The sequence below is a fragment of the Eretmochelys imbricata genome, chromosome 8 (genome assembly GCF_965152235.1).
Source record: "Eretmochelys imbricata isolate rEreImb1 chromosome 8, rEreImb1.hap1, whole genome shotgun sequence".
Taxonomy (NCBI): domain Eukaryota; kingdom Metazoa; phylum Chordata; order Testudines; family Cheloniidae; genus Eretmochelys; species Eretmochelys imbricata.
This window is the reverse complement of record NC_135579.1, coordinates 9,671,638-9,691,770: the sequence shown is the minus strand read 5'-3', so window position 1 is coordinate 9,691,770 and position 20,133 is coordinate 9,671,638. Positions and strand designations below refer to the sequence as shown.

Sequence of the window (20,133 nt, the reverse complement as noted above, 5' to 3'; positions counted from 1 at the left end):
TCTGCAGGTAAGTATTTTTCCCCCTGTCATTTTTATTTCAGATCTCTGATTAGCAGCACTGTCTGATCTGTACTTAAAAAAAAGAAAAAGTGATGCACTGAATAACATTGCTCAGTCAAATGCACAGTGTTTGTACTGTAGTTTGCTTGTTCATCTGGAAAACATTGAGAAAAACAAGTCTTTTGATGTGAACTCAGAATTACTTGTAAGGAAAATGTACTTGATCTAAAATGTAAAGTTTTATATTCATATTATGTTACAAGAGAAAGTTTAGGGTAGACCTTACTAAATACTTATGTACAGTATTGAGACAGTTCTCTAGAACTTTGGGTTGTTTTTTTGTGTGTGTGTGTAAATGGATAGATAAAATGGGTCTGTAAAATATTTCAGTAAAAATTGCTGAATTCTGGGGTTTTAAACTCAGTTTGTTGCACTGGTGAACAAGAAAATAGTTTGGACATGATCCAGAAATTAGTTTCACATTCCAAGAATGTGCGGAAGGGAAAAGTTATGGACTTTATGAGAAAATTCCTGTTCGTTTATGGTTAATTTACAACTACACTGATAAACAGCACTAGGAAATGGAAGCTTTACCTCTTGTTTAAAACAGGAGAGATGTCTTAAGAATATGATCTCTTCCCCAGGGGAATTTATGACCTCATGGAACTCTTCTTTGGGCTCTCCTAGGAAAGGAATACAATATACTGTGCTTGTGTGTGTGTCTATATATATAGAGAGAGAGAGAGAGAAGCAAAACAGCTGATCTCTGTTGGACAAGACTGCAATTTTTTCCAGCACATGTAACTTGTGTAGATTTATAGTTCTTTATTTAATAATAGCTTTTACAATTCAGCAACTTGCTTGGTCCACTTTTATGAAACTTGACTCTTCTTTATAACTGATAAGAGGTATAGTTTAGACATCTGCAATTTACATATGTAATACAATCAAGCCCTTTCCTTCTAAGTTTGTTTGCCCTACTGTATCTTATAGCAGTGCTTTATCTAGCTATATATTCTGCCTTAATCAGTACTGTCTGTGTGCTATCTGGCAAGACAAACATAATTCACTACAGCCATGCTTTCAATTAGCATTCACTCACAGCAACTTCAGCATTAATGCTCACTCACAAATCTCAGCAGATTACTTCAACAAGGTGAACTGCTATTACATGCAAAAGGCTGAAATACACACTTCCCTTCACTAGGCTTCCTATTTACACACCTAATCTGAATTGGTCAGAAAATTTGAGTTCAGAAGTTTTGATCTTTGGTCTCCAATAAGGCATTATACAAAGTATGGAAAACTTAATTTAGTGACCTTAAAATGAGGAATATAGCTATAGTCCTATAATGACAATTCTGAAAAGTTTTTAATTCTTTTGGTTTATTTTTTTAAAAACTTATCTACTATAGTTAACAAAACTCTAGTAATCGGATACAGACCCCAATTCATGCTTCACTAGCAGTGTAGTGAATTGATGAATTCCATAGCAAAAATACTGAATTCTGTGCTATACAGAAAAAATGCTAGATTCCGGGGTGCAGAATTATATAGACCACAGTTCCTTGATTGAGCTGACTGTGGCAGTTCACACCTTCTTAGAGCTATCACTTCAGGATGCCCGCAGATTCAGGCAGGCGGCACCCTCAGGTCATGCTTGGTTCATGTTTTCAAGATGATCATTGCAACTCCATTACTTTGTGACAGAACTTAACATGCTGTTCCAGAGAAGACACCCGTGGTGACCAACGAGCTAAGCTTGAATGGGGGAGTAGAACTCCATATGATGATCAGAAATGTATTGTTCATATAGCTCTAGAATGGCTTAAAATAGAAAATTCAGACATGGGTTATTGATTTATTAATATTTAATAATCAATCTAAAGAGTATGATGCTCATGCATCTGAGTGACTGCTCTCTGCTACACAATACTTACAACTCAAATTGTAACATACAATTTATGTTATTTGTATTGTCTTCCTAAAGGAATAATCCACATCAAGACAGCCCCTTTCCATCGAGCTAGGGATTCCATTCTACCCAGGAACCTACCCAAGAAAGTTTTTGTGGCCTATCATCTAATTTTTACCAGCCACCAACCCAAAGCCCACTGTCACCTACAAAAAGCCAGGACAATCACGAAACCTCCCCTATGAGTGTCAGTAATCTCCCATCCATGTCCTCAGTGTACCAACCAAGCATGTTTAACTACGAGCGTCCAAAACATTTTATCCAGTCTCAGAATACGTGTCAAGGGAAACTGCAGCCTCCGGGACCCAAGACATCTGCACTGTCAAGCAGTCAAACCAAACAGTCATCAATTCTAATCCAGCCTCGTAACTCTAGCGAGCAGAAGTTTTCTTCGTCTTCATCGCTGAGCTCCCCAATCTTTCTCTCCTCGTCTTCCCATAGCTCCCATAAGGAATCTGCATTTCCCATCACACCTGCATCTGCACAGTCTCCTGCTACCTCCTCATCTGGGCAAAGGCTTTCATCCATGCATAACCAGTCCCCTGCAGCATTCCTCTGCTCAGTGTTGCCCTCACAGTCTGATTATAATAGCCAAGCTCCTTCTACTGTGGAATCTAAGTAAGTATGTACAGGCTTCTAACTTTCCCCTGCTTTGAATTAGTTGTGTGTGGGTTTTGTGCTGCTCCAGGTTTTGACCATGTCCATATATTGGGTGAAATCCTGGTTCCAAGGAAGCCAATGACTAAACTCCCATTGGCTTCCATCCCTCCTGATCCTAATTGCTTTACTCACGCAGGCATGGGCCCATGGTGTCTGGGTGGGAGAAGTATTTGTAAATTAGAAACTAAACTGCAAATTCTTTACATACCCCTCCACTGTGCATTCATTTGTTAGCACGAGAGCAAATCTACACTTAAATGCTGCATCAGCGCAGCTGCATCACCTTAGCACTTTAATGAATATGCTCTAAGCTGATGGGAGACAGCTCTCCCATCTGTAGTTAATTCACCGCCCTGAGAAGCGGTAGCTGTCAGCACTATCTACACGGGGGGGCTGATAGAACTATGTCGCTCGGGGGTGTGGATTTTTCACACCCCCGAGCGACCTAGTTATACAAATATAGGTCTAATGTAGACCAGACCTGACATGAGCAGTCTACTTTGTCGTTATGGTGGAAACTAATCCCATAAGGGCAGCCAAAGCAAGGGTTGGGCACTCATCTTAAATTGCCTACATTAAATTATTCTCTGATTTCATTCAATTTCAGAAAACAGGAATTCTGTGCGAAAAGAGTGCTCCTTGTGAGAGAGCTCCCATGCAGTAACTATAATGTTTCATAGCAAAATACAAAGGTATCCCCCAAGTCCCTCTCACTTTATGTATCCAGAGGTTGAGAAACTGACCCATGGTAACACTTTTCAGGAATCCCATTTCAATGATTCTGAGGTGTAAGTGACTTGAGAGCTTCTCAAAGTTCTATCCCTTGAAACTAAGGACCAGCGTCTCCTCCCTGATGTGTCTCTCTCAGATTCAGTGCCATGCTGAGGCAAGACACTCAGTGACCTCACTGGGAGCTCATATGAAGAGCAAGGGAAGAATGTGCCCTAGCAACTGCATTGAGGAAAATGGAGGGAAGTGTGTTTTGTTTGCTATTTTGGGCATAAAGCTGGATTAAATGCTCGTATTCATGAAAACTAAAGCTACCAGCTTCCTTGAACCACAACTGTGGTGTGATTGATAAAGTGCAGGTATTATTAATTAGGTTAGGTGTAATTCTAACTAGCCCCATACTTCTCCTGAACTACACTGTTCTAATTATCTCACTGTGTGAGATAATTAGATACGTGCCTGTGACGACCACAATTATACAACCGAATACTTTGCAGCTCCACTATGTCATATGTCTGTGGATATCTAAATGCTTTACAAATAGTAAATTCAATACTCCATGAGACAGGTAAGCGTTATCCCAATAATTTTACAGATGGGTAAACTGAGGAACACTGAGGCTGGGTAACTTGCCACGGTCATGCAGCTATTTCAAAATAGTCAAGCATCAGGAAGAGATATGTGAAATCCAGGTTCCACTTCCCCTGCTCTGACCACTAGGAAGTACTCAGTGGGGGAAGAAGAGCATTTGGAATGGTGTGCACTGAAAATAAGCTGTTGGGACTCTTGCTCTTTATGGAAAAAACATAATATGAAGGAAATGTAGGGGCATGATGGGTTCCAAATACCCATGTTAGAATATACACGGTCCTGCTACACACTTACACTGTTGCTCCGGTTGTATTCTGTCCGCTTCTACAACTAAAGCACCACCAGCGAGCTCACAAAATTATTCCAAGGGACGCTACCCTATTCCTAGGTTTCAGAGTAGCAGCCGTGTTAGTCTGTATCCGCAAAAAGAACAGGAGTACTTGTGGCACCTTAGAGACTAACAAATTTCATGAGCTACACAAAAGCTGATGCTCAAATAAATTTGTTAGTCTCTAAGGTGCCACAAGTACTCCTGTTCTTTTTACCCATTCCTATGCCCTACCCAAGCCTTCTAGCAAGAAATGACCAGAAAAGGACATTGCCTATGTAAATCATCTCAGCCTTTGCCAATAGCCTGATCCTGCAATCCTCACTCATGGGGCATCCTTGCCCAAAGGAGGTTAGTATACTCCACCTCAGTGAAGTTTGCAGGATATGTCCCCGAAAGGGACAGAGACTGCTCTGCAGAGGCTTGGGTACTGTATCCCTGAACCCTAACATTTTACCCCAGTAATTCCCTGGGTAGTGAGAACTCAAACGAAAGGCACAACCACATCTCTGTGTGTATATTCACTTGTTCATCTGGTTGTCACTTGAAGGATCACTAGATGCAGATTTTTTTTCCCCAAAACACTTGTCCAGCTGTGGATTTACCCTACAGAAAGAGTTGTGGTAAAAATGCACCAAGACAACATCCACCATTAGAACTAGGTGGAATATAACCATATAGTCCTTCCCAACCTTGGCCGTAACTGACACCATCTCTGAGCCGTCTCACACAACCCAGACTATGGCTGGGTATCAAACTGTAGCCTAGGAAAAGAATGGCCCAAGTTCCTCCTAAGGAAGGAAGATGTGATGAGTGGAGGGAAGATATCTCACTTGTGTCAATTTTTTTTTCTCTCCTCTACCTTTGGAAATATACAAAGTTAGGTTTTTAACCCTTTCTTGGGTGTGATATTTGGGGTTATTTCAGACCCTCCTCCAAAACCCCTGGGAAGGGAACAGAGGGGAACCACATGATGCAAACCTCTGTTTCTTAATGCTTCCTTCATCTGGAGGGGTGGGGGTGGCACGGACAAGTAAATCTGCAAAGCTCAGGGATCTATGGGTCACTCTTCTCCCAATCCTTCAACGTCCTGTGTCTCTGGTCCCCCAGGGCTGTGGAGTAAAAGCTGCTGAGCAGCCCCTGCAGCTGCTAATCCTGCTCGTCACCACTGACATCCACTCGTGGCTGGTGGGCCCCACCGCAAGAAGAGGGGAGTGGTTGCCCTCTCTTCCCTCCCTCCCAAAAAAACCCCTTGGTCCCCTCTACTACTATTTCTGAGCTACACAACTCCAGCCACTTGGGAACTCGCAGCAGGCCCTCTGCCCCACCTGCAGAGAGGGGGGTGAGCAATGACAGGCGTGCCTAATCCTCCTCCCTGCTATGCTGCCAGCCCACGTCTACCTTCTTTTTGCTCCCCTTCTGCCCAGGTAGTCGGAGGGAGCTTTGGGGCCCCTGATGGCTTTTAAGGGGCAGGAAGGGGATAAAGGCCTTGCTTACACTGGCAATACATAAAGAGAAAAGGCCCCCATCTTTGATATGCCAATAATATACAGGATTGCAGTGAAACCCCTACCTCTGATGATTGGTTCACAAGGGGTGTTAGGAGAATAATTTAGTCTTTGGATTATTCATCCCACACAGTATATTTGGTGACCTGCACCCTATTCTCTTTGCCCCATGGATCTTGCCGTGTGCGTGTGTGTGTATTTCCTGCTGGCTGAAGGCATGCACCCGCATTAATTTTCATGCCACCTGTACTGATCTAGTTCTTCCTGGCAGTGCCAATGGCAAGCTCTTGCCAACTATTGTTGAATTAGCACTGCCCACCACGAGAAGTGTTGAGTCGATGGGTGCTCAGGGTGCAGAGGGACAAAAAGACTTAGATATGTCTGGTAAGATTTCTCCCTGTACAGACCTGCAATGATCAAGGAGATCAGTGATGTGTATGCAGGGAGGTCTTCTAGCCTCACTGCACACCTGACAGCCCCACCGAGGGACCTTCTACAAGGTTCAGGTGATAAGGGTGATCTATGCATGTCTGGTACTTGTGTTGTCTACCAGGTGACTTGGCCTAGTGCAGGCCCATTTCCCTGAACTCTGTCTCAGTAACAATACTTGGCATGTATAATGGTTTACCTGTCCCAAGCACTTTACAAGCTGATTCATAGCCAATGTTATAGCTAATGGACGGCAAATATAAATTTGAATATTTATATATATTCTCTGCCTAGATTTTATGCAGTCCTAACTCGTACCTAGTCTAGCTCACAGGAGTGACTTTCTGTCTGTCTCTTGTATAAAGTAGTTACTCAAAGCCAATGTATACCAAACAAGCTAGCACCAAGCCAACATACAAGACTTCAGATCGAGAGATACAAGGAACAAAAGAAGCCCTCATTCAAGACCTGGAAAGGAAACTGCGAGGCAAAGACAACCTTCTTCACAATGGCAACCAGGTAAGAGAGAACCTCTTAGTGCAAAAACAATGAGGAGTCCTCGTTGTTTTTGTTTATACAGACTAACACGGCTACCACTCTGAAATCTGTCTAAGTGCAAAGAATCCACTTACTCTGAATTTCATTAGAGGACTTCTGGCAATTCAGAGACTTACATTCAACTGCTTCAATTAATCACATGTTGGTTTTCATCTTTGCTAGCCCCTAGAAAGCAACTGTTTGTACTAGAGGGGCCAGAACTACTTCAGTCATAACTGCAATGGCTGCAGCTGACCAGAAGCCCCAGCGAATGTTAGCTTTAGAATGTTTATCCTGGTTTCCAGCTGTAGTTTATCAATCTAGTCAGTAGTGTTTAATTAGTAACACTGATAAGTAAAAGTGACCAGTTGCCCTCTGATAAGTGGCTGCTGTCTTGTCGCAATCTTCCCTAAAGCTCTTTTTAAGAGGGCATCTAACAATGTCCCACAGTGCTTTGTATTAGCTTACTGAAAAGAAACTGAATCAAGACTAATTTTCTTCAGACAATCAGAACACAAATGTCCGGGTATCTATTTCAAAGGGAAACCATTTTCTGTAAAAAAAAGTCTCTTCATCCCAGGCATACATTTGCCTAAATTCAGGAGGCTCAAAATGCAGCTCTCCTGAGCCATGAAATCCAAACTGTAGAGGGTTTTTTAAAAAAAAAAAAAACCAAAACTCTCCAAGTGCAGTGTCACCAAGAAAGAAGCAGGCAGACCTGTAGTGAGCTGGTTCTAATGTGTTGTGGAAACATTCCTATTGGTCTGAGAATTGGTAAAAGCTTAGCAGGTAAAGGCTTGATGCTGCTCTCATTGAAGTCAATAGACGTTTTACCATTAACTTCAATGGGAGGGAGAGCAGGCCATACAGATCTATAATACAAATTACAAATCTATTTGGGGAGAGAGAGAACCTGAATCTTTGGCCCAATCTGACCTAAGAATGTCCCTTGGCAGAAGTGCGTCTTGCAGCATTTAATCTGGCTGAGTATGAACACTGCACAGCTTGACACCTGCATTACCATTACTGCCTAGCAGCCATAGGCATAGACCTAACTTCTGTTTTAACGTGGCTTCTAAACTTGGGGGGAACTATCAAAGTTCAAACCAAATTCTGCTTTTACTTACCCAAGTGTAAATTGGGTGTAAATGCAGCCACGTCAGCCTCTCTGCTTCTACCGTGAAAGAATTTAGTCCTTACCTAGTTAATATTTACTCTTGCTCAAGAGAGAACACGCAGCACTTCACAGGGTGGATTTTTTTTGGTTGTGTGTAGGTTTTTAGCACCTACCACACAGTTAGTGCCTGAAAAAGCTACACAGCTGGCGGACTTGGAAAGGCGTCCTAGTGCTAATGTAAGGGGACCCTGGAAGCTTGTTCTGATCTCCCAGTTAGTGTCATCGGTGTTAGTTATTAATCATCCCTGGCCATCCTCCTCTTGAAGGTTCTCTGCAACAACGGGAGGAGTGGGAGGCCAGAGATGGCATTTCCAAGACCTTGATGAAAAGACAGTTTAAACATATACGTGTTTGGGTGCTATATAAAATTGAGAATGAGCTCAGCAGATTCCAAGACATCAGATCCTTTGGTACAGCCACAGGCATGCAGCAGCCACTTTCCTTTCAACAGCTCCATGAATGTTTGGCATATTAATGTGCCCTAACTTGACTGTGAGTAACCTGAAATTGTAACAAACTCAAGTGATAATAAATCACCTTTTAACCAGAATTGCTCTCCCACTGCTTTCAGCGGCTAACCTATGAAGAAAGAATGGCTCGCAGGCTGCTTGGACCAGAAAATGCTGCTTCTGTGCTTGTAACGCAAAATGAAGAAAATGTACAGAACTCACAGGTAAATGAAAATGGTCCAAAACGAGTGTCCATTGTCTGTTTAAATTTTCAGTCACTTGTATTGGAATGGGGTAGGGGGAATAGGTCTCTTTATGGAGTACAAAAAAGGAAAAATCAAGACATCTATACTGATAAAAAACTTCTGTATAGCATCCACTATCTGAGGATTTCAAAGCACTATAGGAATATTAACTAAAGCCCAGTCAGAGGTATTTAGGTGCTTAACTCCCAATGGGAGGTAGGTGCCTATAGACCTTGGAGAATCTGGGCTTTAACCCTTATATCACTCATCAGGTAGGAATATACAGGAATTCCATCTCTGGGGAGGAACATAACAGCTGTTTCACAACAACATTGTATGATTGTTTCGGACAGGAGTGATGACTAATACAATAATCAATTTAAATGGCAGGGGGATTCAGGTACCTAGTATGTAACTGCCCGAGTTAGAACTTGGCTAGGACATTGGGATTAACTAGTGTTATGAATAGTGACATGACCACAAGAGGTCAGCATCTGGGTTTTTTTTTTTTTTAAACATCCTATCCAAAAGATGCATAATTAATGCTAGCTGCTAGGATGACATTGGATACAAGGTTAATACAAGGAGGAAGAAAACTCAGTACCCATGAAATAAAACCGAAGAGGAAGATAGAAGAATGTGTAAAATACTGGATACTAGAGAAGTTGATCCTGTATTGGGCACTGCAGGTAACTGGGGATGTGTAGCTAAGATGTTAAAAAAGCATATCTGATTTTTGGATTTGTCTGCTCCCCGCACAAACAATATCCATTGGCTGCTATATCATACAGAACAGGGTAGTCAGACACTACCTTCGGTATTTCTCTGGTCCAGATTACTGGAAAGGGCTATGGTGTGCCACCAGAAATCTGCATACCCAGGAGAAACCATCCCAGTTTCCAAGGATTGCCTTCTGCAGTATGTTACTAGGGTAACCTGCAATATATCAGCTGAAATATCAGTTTCATCAGAGAAAACTGATGATTAGGAGTCCAATTGCAAAACGTCTATAGACTTCAATGCAGAGTAGAAACCATAAGCTCAAACACTGGGGAAGAAATCCTGATATGTCTGTAATAAAGCTAATTCCCACACCCAATAGTTGTAGAGAAGAGCGCACCAAAGAAGCATGTTACAGTGTTGTTTCCCATCGTCTTGATCAAAAGACCAAGAAAGTGATTGCCATCAATCCTGGCGCAGCTAGTTCTGCAGCAGTCTGGGGCATGCTCTACAAAGAGCAGATGGGAGGTTGAGTCATGACGGCGAATTCGGTGATCTTGCATGCATGGCTTCAAATTGTTCTCAAAATACCCCTAATCGGTGACCCATCCAACCACTAGTATTCGTTTTACTACTTCGGCCAGTCTGTAGAAACTGTGGACAAACTGATGCTTTACAGCTGAATCTTAAATGAGCATGTATTAAGGAGGACACTTGCATTTGTAACCAGTGGGCATGGAGTGTGAAAGTAGGGTTCAGTCCTGCACGGTACTGAGCAGCGTAGCCCAATCTAGTAAAACAGTTAAGCACAGGCTTAAAGTTAAGTTGTGAGTAACCCACTAAATTTAATGGGACTGGTCATGTGCTTGAAGTTAAGCACATACGTAAGCGAACCACTGGATTGGGCTAACAAACTTAGCACTGTGCAAGATCAATGTCTTACTGCTTGACTACTACTGTGATGGGAACTTAAATACCTAACTTTCTATATTGTCATTCCTATATTTAACTGGCTCCACTGCTAAAATGGTGGAAATTCTCTCACTTGCTGGTATTAAACACCATTGTATCTGTTCCTCAGAACCCTAAAATAGAGAAGTCCTAGTAGGATCCAACCTTGGGTGCTTGTACTTTTCTAGTAACTTGATGGGGACTTATCCGAAAGCTTAGCTGGTGCTGTGATCTAGCAAGGAAAGTATTTTCCATCTGAACACGTGTTCATGGGTATTGGTACCATTTGTGAGCAGGCACAACAAAGCGTTCTTGCTGGTACCATATCAAAGTGACTTCATTTCTATTCCTGCTTTACTGAAGGACACCCTGTACCTAGCTCCCGTTTCAAATATTCCAGTGCGAATAATCCCCTCTAACAGAGGTTATAGGTTTGCCAAAAAACTTTCAGCCGAAAGAAATGATTGCACTAGTCACCTGTGCAATGTGACGGAAAGCTGTTCTAAACCATTAGTAGCGTTTGTTCCTAGCCAAGGCAGTACTCTGGGATGAAAATGAGTAAGTGTATTGACTCATGATGTCCATCTCTTTATATTTTATAATAAAGACTCCAAAAGTGCTTGCAACAATTGGCTTTTGAAAGGCAAACTGCTCTTTATTCAACATGTGTTTTCAGTTCAACCTCTTGGTAAATTCTGCATTGTTAACTTATTTTGATGTTTTGCTTTTCCAAGCAGCAGAATTCAGAAAACACAAGACTACAGGTTCCTACACCACAAATCAGGTAATCTTTGAATCTATACCCAGATACTTTTGTTACAACATCCCCCTCTCAATGTTTCCATGAGATGTGAGTTCTGATCCAAATTGTGTGTGTGTGAGAGAGCGAGAGCGCTATTAAATCAGCTACATTCACTTCCTTTCATAGGCATCAGCATAAAAGTTTAGTTAAACTTCAGTTTGTAGAATAATCAAGGTGACAGTTATTTCAGTTATTGGAGTAACTTCAAAGGTAGGTTGGTAACCCACATACGTCAAGCCAAACTATCGGCTAGGGATTCTAGAAAGTACATCATACACCTTCTGTGTAGTGATGTAAGGAATAACTGTAGGGTATGGGATATGATGCAAGAATCTTTGGGCCATGCTGTAAATGCTTTGAGACCTAAGGCCAAAGATAACTGCTCTTTTTTGTGAAGCATGTATGCTGACTGTTCTATTCAACACAGTCTAAGCTAGTCAGATAGCTGGTTGGCTATCATAATTCACCAAATAGAAAATCGGGGGGGGGAGAATCCACCCTATTGTTTTGTCTTTGGAGGGATAACAACATTCTTGGGTCTATTAATATAGCCTGAGTCCCTTTTTAAAGGGTTTTGTTTTTTTATTTAAAGGTAACATGTCCGTGATCGTGTGTATACCTTGTTGTAAGGAACTGTAAATGTGCACATTATAGGAGCAGACCATCCTCAAGAGGGGAGAGGAATGAGCAGGGCTCAATCCAGGAGAAGTTTTTTCAACCACGTTTTGTGCAAGTGCCTGAAGACAAAATAACTGTTGAAGAGGGACGATTTTGCAGGATTGACTTCAAAGTAAGACCGATGTTCATACAATCAAAACTGTAATTTGTCTGTTGGTAATTACTATATGCAATACATACAGGTGTCACTGCATCTCAGAGACCTCAATCCTTATGAACTGGAGTGCTACCTATCTAATATGACTGGCTGTGCAAGTACAGTATCCATTCCAAAGAGCTTTACAAATTCTAGTAATGAGAGAAGTTTTGCAATCTTCACATTAGCTCTGGAAAAACCTGAAATTTGACTGAGTGTAGCCATATCTTCACTCTCAACTAGGATTTATGAGGTAGTGGCTAAAGCGGAGTATGCTCTATAAATATATGAACTGCTGTCCTGCAAGAGGACTTTTTAAATGCTACTGCCAAAATTAGGGCCCTAATTCAGGAAGGCATGTAAGCAGGTGCTTAAATGCTTTGCTGAATAGGGGCCCTAATTGACTCAGTGGGATGTAACCAGGTGCTTAATTGTGCCACAAATACGAATAGACTCCTGAATTGGGGCCTAGCTGCCTGCCACTTAAGAGCATTTAAAAAGTCCTCTTTGAAGCTCGAAATGTCATCTTGATTGAGCATAGAAGGCATCTGCTCATAGAAAAAGCTATTTTTGAAAAAATAAATAGTTGAAACATTTTATTAATACATTTAAAGTGAAATGTGCATAACAATTATACTTCCACAAAGTTCTTCTAACAACTCTATGGTAAGAAAGTTAGCTCTTGTGTTGTAGGCCATATTTAATGCAAATGTTTTGTGTGCTGATCCTATCTTGTTTTTTCTGATTCTGTAAATGTAAAACTGGAAGAGGCATCAAGTAGAGGAATTTGAAGTAACTTTCTCCCAAGTTTGACATGAACTCTGACACCTCAGTATGAAAGGCTGTTCTTAATCTCTAACTATCTTGGAGATTAAGTAGTTGCAGTTGAGTATATTCCATTACTATAGCATTGTATTTAATGATAATAAAACTGGTTCAAAATGTGGCCTTATTGAGGACCTTCTTAGAGACTTCTGAGATAAAATGGTAGGCTTGCCCCTGTGAATGCACACCCACAACGAACCGCACTGACTGAAATGGGACTTCACACGTCATCAGGAACAACACAGGTTTCTATGAGCAGACTCCATTGTCTCATAACTAAAGTTCATGTCTCCAAATCCACCAGACTACTCCATAAGCTTCATAATTTACAAAGAAAACCAGTCCTGGCTGGAACTTCCAAGGGTAGAATCCTGGCTTGGTCCTCTAAGCTAATAAAACTTTCCGTAGTGGAGGGACATAGATGGCTTTAGATTTAAACATGAACAACTACAGTACCATAATGGTTTAAGATTGTATTTGTTCATGATTGTGGGTTTTTGTTTTTTTTTTCCTGCTTCACAGGTCAGCGGGCTACCAGCTCCAGATCTGGTATGGTATTTAAATGGAAGGTTGGTCCACCCAGATGACTTTCATAAAATGATAGTGTCTGAAAAGGGCTTCTACTCACTCATTTTTGAAGTGGTCAGAGGCTCTGATGCAGGGACATATGAATGTGTAGCCTCCAATCGTGCTGGAGAAGCCTCCTTTACAGTACAACTGGATGTAACTGGTAAGATATATGGCTGTGATGGCTACCTGGAAATCTTTATTCTCCAACTGTGTGTGCCCAAAAGTCTACTAATGCCTTTCTTCATGTACCTGAAAGACCTTTACAAACTTATCGGGATGTCTGCTTTTAGCTTTGAAAACTTCTACTTCATGATGTCCAGGTTTAAGAACTACTGTGGAAAAATTCTTCGTACCAAATGTGGGGCTTTGGAAAAATTCCATCCCAAGTTGATTTTTTTTTCTAAGTTCTCAGCATTGATTCAGAGCTAGGCCAATGTTAAAACTCCCATTGACTTCAATGGGAGCAGAGTTAAGCCAGTGCTGAGAACTCTCGAAAATTCCTCCTTGGCTGTTTATTTCATCAATTTCATATCTGGAAACGGCAAAAAAATTTTTTTGCCCAAAATACAGAGATCTGATCATCATCCATACCACACTCATTTTCCAAAGTTATTTATAAACTAATAACGTTTGAACATGTTGAAGGAAGAGATTAATTTTTCAGAAGATATCTTTACCTCTAAGACAAATGTGCATTCCAGGCAAGACAAGTGGTGAAATTCTAGCCCTGCTAAAGCAATAGCAAAGTTCTCATTGGGTGAAATCCTAGCCCCATTGAAATCAAAGACTGTTTGGGCTCACTTAAGCCCCAATCATGAAAAATCTTATTCACATAAGTAGTCTTCACTCATGCAAAAAGTCTCACTGAGCGCTGATCTGTGGCCTTATTTATGTCTGCATGGATTACTGCTTTCTTCATTTGTGTGGGGTTGAGTGCTTTTAACGCAATTTTGTCTCTGATTCCACCTACATTGTGTCTTCCAATCACACCTTAATATTTTTCCATTCAACTTATGCTCAACAAATATTGAACACCGTTTGGTTCCATTGCATAACCTTCTTCCTACTTCCTTGCATATAAGTAGGAAAAAAAAAGAGTTGAGTTAAAACCCACTTAACTTACTACATTCCCTTGCTGGGCAAAATTTTCTTATTTAAACACCATTCTTCAAACACATGGTCCGATATCCTCCTCTAACATCACGAACTGTTGGATAAGTAGTATATAGCCACAGTTTCAACAAACCAGAAGGAAGCAACTTTGTTAGGAAACTTAAGAACTTTGCTTACAAATTCTTTCCCAGCGCAGATGTTGCTGGCATGATTCGAGCTACAGCATACACAGGGCCTTCATTTGCTTTCAGGACCGTATTCACAGCTGGTGAAAGCTGGTGCAATTCCCTTGCCTATTTGCCTCCCATGGAGTTAAATCATCTGTGCATTTAGCTCTCAATCTGGACTACCTGGTGACTACTGCTTGGGCCCTTAGGTTAGGGGAAGGAGACTTTGGGAGATGGAGATCAAACTCGAACAACACTTGCAGGGGTATATTTTCATGCAATCTACTACAACCTTCTCTCTTATAACTTAGCAAAAGAACATCAGAAAGCTCCAAGTTTTATCTTCAAACCACAAAGCAAAAGAGTTTATGAAGGGGATTCAGCCAGACTGGAATGTCAGATTTCTGCCATCCCTACACCACGGATTTACTGGAAAAGAAACAATGAAATGCTACAATATAATACAGACCGAATAAGGTATGTAACTAAAACTGGCCAGTGGTGTAGCAGAAAAAATAGCCAATATATGAAACACAAATAATCCAGTCTCTAAAGATGCAGCATTTGCATTTACCAGCTGCATGTGTCCGTAGCTCGTGAACAACAAACATGGTGAACGGGTTGGCTGGGAGTCAATCCCACTGTGGTGAAGATATTCCACTTGAATGGAGGGAAAGAGAGCTCCCTCTGACCTCTTACTTTATAAATACACACACCCAAAATGCACAACTTGCTCACTAGCAAGCACAGATTTAAGACTGAAATACTTTAACGTGTTTGGCTGTTATCTCTGTTTGTACAGCACCCACAAAGGAGCCCTGATCCTGACTTGGGGCCTGTAGGTGCTACCATAATACAAATAATTAACTAATCAAAGAATAGCAATAACACTTGTCGAGAGTATAATCCAGTGCACCATTTTTAAAAAAAATTTTTGCATCACTTTTGATCTCTAGTCTCCTGCAAAAATTGTTTATTGCTCTTTAGGGTCTTCCACCATGAAAGACATCCCTTAAGTCAACTTATTTCTTTGCCCCTCATGCATTTTTAATTTTTCAGTTTGTTCTATGATAATCCTGGAAAGATTTGCCTCCTAATCCATAACGTAAATAAGAAAGATGCCGGTTGGTACACAGTATCTGCAGTCAACGAGGCAGGAGTGGTCACATGCCACTGCAGACTGGATGTTGCAAGTAAGTACTGTATATAAATGTCAAACTAGAATTTATATTATGAGTTAATATGATGGGTAGGAATTCTTCCCCCTCATTCAGAACAGATCCAATCAAGTTGTAAATACTAGATGGACGTGTGTTCCCAAAGATACTATCAGACACACAATACCCCATAAATAATGACTCAAAGCAGCCAAAGAAACTTCCCCCATTAAAAGAGCACCCAAATATACTGGGGATGGTTCTTCACAAATTGCAAATATTCTGTCACCACCACTCTCCGTGCATTTTTGTTTTTAACTATCCCCAATTCCCTTGGTATCAAGGGAGGGTGGGGTGGGGAGACTATGATCCCTTCCAACTTCCCTATCGGTCTTCAATGTCTGAGAGCTGGGACTTGCAGTTGCAGGTGAGCTCTCCCTCAAGGGCCTATTCAATTGTGCAAAGGACAACAGTTAACAACTGAGCTGGCATGCTGCAGCTCCTTCTCTTTTGGGACTTTAACAATCTACAGTAGCCGAATGAGGCATCTCTTGGTCTGTTTCAGCTCATACATACAGGCCAGTTCCAACCCCCAAGCAGTTGAAGGTTCGACCGACTTTTAGCAAATACCTGGCATTCAATAGTAAAGGACTGGATGTGAAACCAGCTTTCTCACCAGAAGGAGAGTTTGAACGGCTGGCTGCTCAGTCTGGACTGTATGAAAGTGATGAACTTTAATGTGAAAAGAGGAGGAAAACGCACTTATGTAACAGACCCATATCATAACTCCCCATATATGTAGTTAAGTGGCGGTTGCTCTAACTAGCAAACATACCTACATATTTTATTTATAATTTGACTCGTGCACATTTCCTGCTGTTCTAATTTACCAAGGTAGTACTCTATTTGTATGGATTGGTGAATATAGCAGATAATGCTCAAATGTTGTATTTTAACTGTAAAGCCTAAGAAACCAGGGCAGTTGGTGATGCTGAAAGTGTAGGTTTAACTACATCTTTGCTCAGTTACAAGGAAAAGCATGTTTATTTGTACTGCTTTCTTAATATCACCACTCTCAGTAATACAACAACTTTGCTGCCTGAATACTAAAACCAAATAGATTTGAATGTTTTTATGTGGGTTTATGTCAAATGCAAATAAAGTACTAAATATAAAATACAGCTTGTGACTGTTCTGATTTATTAAAACCAGGAATTTTAGAAGTTCCGTATCAAACAGCTAGTAAGCTTGCAAAGATGGAATTTTTATTCTTTATCCCCACAACACTGTAGCTTCTTTTGGCAATACAAACTATCTAGTTACCTGCCTTCTGACAGTGCTTTGTAAATAAAGCTGCAAGCACAGTATTTGTGAACATTTGTTCAAGTAAAAAGCCTTCAGGATTCACATCCCTTCAGATTTGTTTTCCTTGAACGTTCACAAGTGACCTAGTTGCAAAAATGATTGTGGAAAGTGGCAGTCTCACAGATTTGTGTACCTATTAACCAAAGGTTAGAATTTTAATGTAAAGTATTTGGGGGCCATCTCGAAACCTGCTTTTGCTCTGCCTATTTGAGTTTCAATCATCCAATAAAGCAGCAGAAACAATATACCATGTGACTTGAATGACCAATCTCACACTCCATAAACAGAGAGGAAATAACTGATTACATACAGTAGACGACTTAGAATTCAAGTAGCCCACAGGGCTGAAATGTGTTGCATGTTGTCCACAACTTGTTCAACAAAAACTGTGTTTCATGCCTAATTCACAAACTGTTTGAACTCTGCCCTTTTCAAACTATTAACTTTTTAATAGCAGTTGGCGGATTGAAATTTTTTTTCTTCTTGGATCCATAGAGTAGAGCTAGACTTTGTACTCTGCAATTTCCACCTAAACAGATGAACAGTATTCATTGGAAGGGGGGGGGGTCAAAACTACTCACAGAATAGAATATATGGCGACCAGGAAGTCTGCACCGTGGGCTGCATGCTCAGTAGTGGTAAAAACCACTGCACATGCTGTGACAACAGCAACACCGTACCTTTCCTTCCACCCCACTGAATGGGCTGTTAAGTTACAGCAGCTCAAGTGAGCCATTGCTCTTTCTGTTCTCTAACTATGGCTGGCCCTAGTTGGGGAACTAATCTAGTGTAGACTGTTGTATATGGGACTTGGGTTGTGTTGTGTGTGGATTTGGTTTTTGAGAGGAAACTTAAATCTTTCTGTGATTATTATTTGTATTACCATAGTTCCTAGAAGCCCCATTCTTGGATCAGGATTCCATGGCACTAGGTGTTGTACAAACAAAGAACCAAAAAAAAAGGTAGTCCCGGGGAGTTTACAATCTAATGAATAAGCCACTTTTTAATCCAACTCTGTCACTGCAGGAGAGATCTTTGCTGTCTGTAAGACATTGTCCATGTCCCACTCTAAACACTGCAGTCTCTCTGTTCTGTTTTATACAACACCTAGCACAAAGGGCTTCTGGTCCATGACAGGACCACCTAGGTTCTAACTCAATACAAAAAAAAAAAAAAAAAAAATTATGTGCAGGCTCTATCTACATGCATATAATTTCTCTTCTAGGCTAGTTATTAGACATTGTCTGTCTGATTCTGCTATTGGAAAATGAGATGTCCTCCTACTCACCAAACGTTTTGTTGGAATTTATTAATCAGCAACCGCCAATTCTTGGCTTTAGAACTGGAAGGACTAGTTCTGCCAAACTCTGCTCTGACATCTATTCAGACAGAATTGAGGACGCTGGAGCAGGCAGCACACGAAACAAAAAACCCTGTTGGAACAAAAGTTGCCAAATGTGGAAAGTGTGTTTTTAACCTTCTGAGGAAATGACAAACTGATATGGTGTGCGCTTTTATGAAAAGGACAAGCCCAAAGCAATGGTTTGTATATTAAGAGCCCTTCACTCTCACTGAAGTCGGCTTGTGCTCTCCTCTCCTCCTCACTCTGTCACTACACAGGATTTTCATAAGTCGTCTGACCTTCTTGAAATTGAAAAAAAGGCACCCAATCTTAGTCCTTCAGGCTAAGAAATAGTAGGTGCGATGCTGAAGCTCAGATAGATGATAATAATGGTCCCTTCTGGCCTTAAATTCCATGACAAAAATCTTTATTCCTCTTTCCCTGTGGTATTGCAAAAACAAAACCAGACACCCACCCTGAAAACAACTTAAAATCAAGTTTCATGATAACATTGACCCCTATTTCACTCATCAAAAGTAAATGCTAGCTGGAGCAGGAAACGGGTGATTTCATCAATGACTATTACACAGGCACATTTACGCAATAAAAATTACAAGTATTTTGATGCCCGAATAACTTTTCCGAGAGAGTGAGCTGATGCTCTGTGTTGTGCTAGCTCATTTTTATGAATGTACCAGAATAGCAAGTATTTTTTACTGAGGCTCAATTATTTGGATTAAAAAAAAAAAAAAAGAAAAAGAAAAAGACACACAGCAGATAGGGACTCAAACCAAGTTTCTCTCTCACATGCTGGTCTTTTACCATTAGAGATGGCTGTTGAAACAGCATATATATGGTAGACAGAATAGTGATTTCCTAATAATGCAGCTTATATCAAACCGAGAAAGAAGTAGCCTGGAAACAAAACTGTAAGAATGGGGGGTATTTTTGTGGCACTAGCCTGTATTGTGGAGTCCAGACCAGACCGGCCTGTCTGATGGGGCACCCCAGAAGGTATGAAAATTCCCAATTATTCATTTTTATTTATTGTGCTCTAAACAGATAAGCCATGGGGGCTACCTATTCACCTGTATCACAGTAACTATACCAGGACCCTGAACGCATTACAAGGTGCTTAAGCTCATTGCTTAGAATGTATTTAAATCTAAGGAAATAAGTTTGTTAATCACCACATGGATGTATATTTTTCCAGTTGCTTTGTGCCTTTCATCTCAATTCATTTTATGGTTATGGTCTAGACTCTGATGATACTCCAAGTGTTTACAGTGGGGTAAACAAGAGCTGAATGTTGTCCTATACCATTGATTCTCCAACTTTTGTACTGGTAACCCTTTCACCTAGCAAGACTGAGTGCAATCCTTCTTAAATATATTTGTGTTTTTAATTTATAACACCATTATAAATGCTGGAGGCAAAGCAGGGTTTGGGGTGGAGGGTGACAACTCACTCCCCCCATGTAATAACCTCCCAACCCCCAGTTTGAGAACCCCTGCCCTATACCATAACCCAGGGGTCAGCAACCTATGGCACACATGCCAAAGACAGCACACAAGCCGATTTTTAATGGCACACTGCTGCCTGCCGGGTCCCAGTCACCGGCCCCGCTCAGCCGGCTGCCGAACCCAGGCCGGGACCCCGGCAGGCAGCAGTGTGCTATT

At 41.1% G+C, this 20,133-nt stretch overlaps 1 protein-coding gene across 2 annotated transcripts; it reads left to right on the top strand.

Moving 5' to 3' along the window:
* The first annotated feature begins 2,156 nt into the window (after positions 1-2,156).
* On the top strand, positions 2,157-16,485 carry MYOT (myotilin). 2 transcript variants are annotated; one of them, XM_077824796.1, is made up of 9 exons: positions 2,157-2,593; positions 6,589-6,739; positions 8,506-8,607; positions 11,034-11,083; positions 11,756-11,891; positions 13,263-13,470; positions 14,902-15,067; positions 15,650-15,783; positions 16,313-16,485. In XM_077824796.1, the coding sequence occupies exons 1-9, from the start codon at positions 2,157-2,159 to the stop codon at positions 16,483-16,485; spliced, it is 1,557 nt and encodes a 518-aa protein (XP_077680922.1). The 2 variants fall into 2 exon arrangements, with proteins under 2 accessions (XP_077680922.1, XP_077680921.1); XM_077824795.1 differs by having other exon boundaries at positions 6,586-6,739.
* Positions 16,486-20,133: the final 3,648 nt, after the last annotated feature.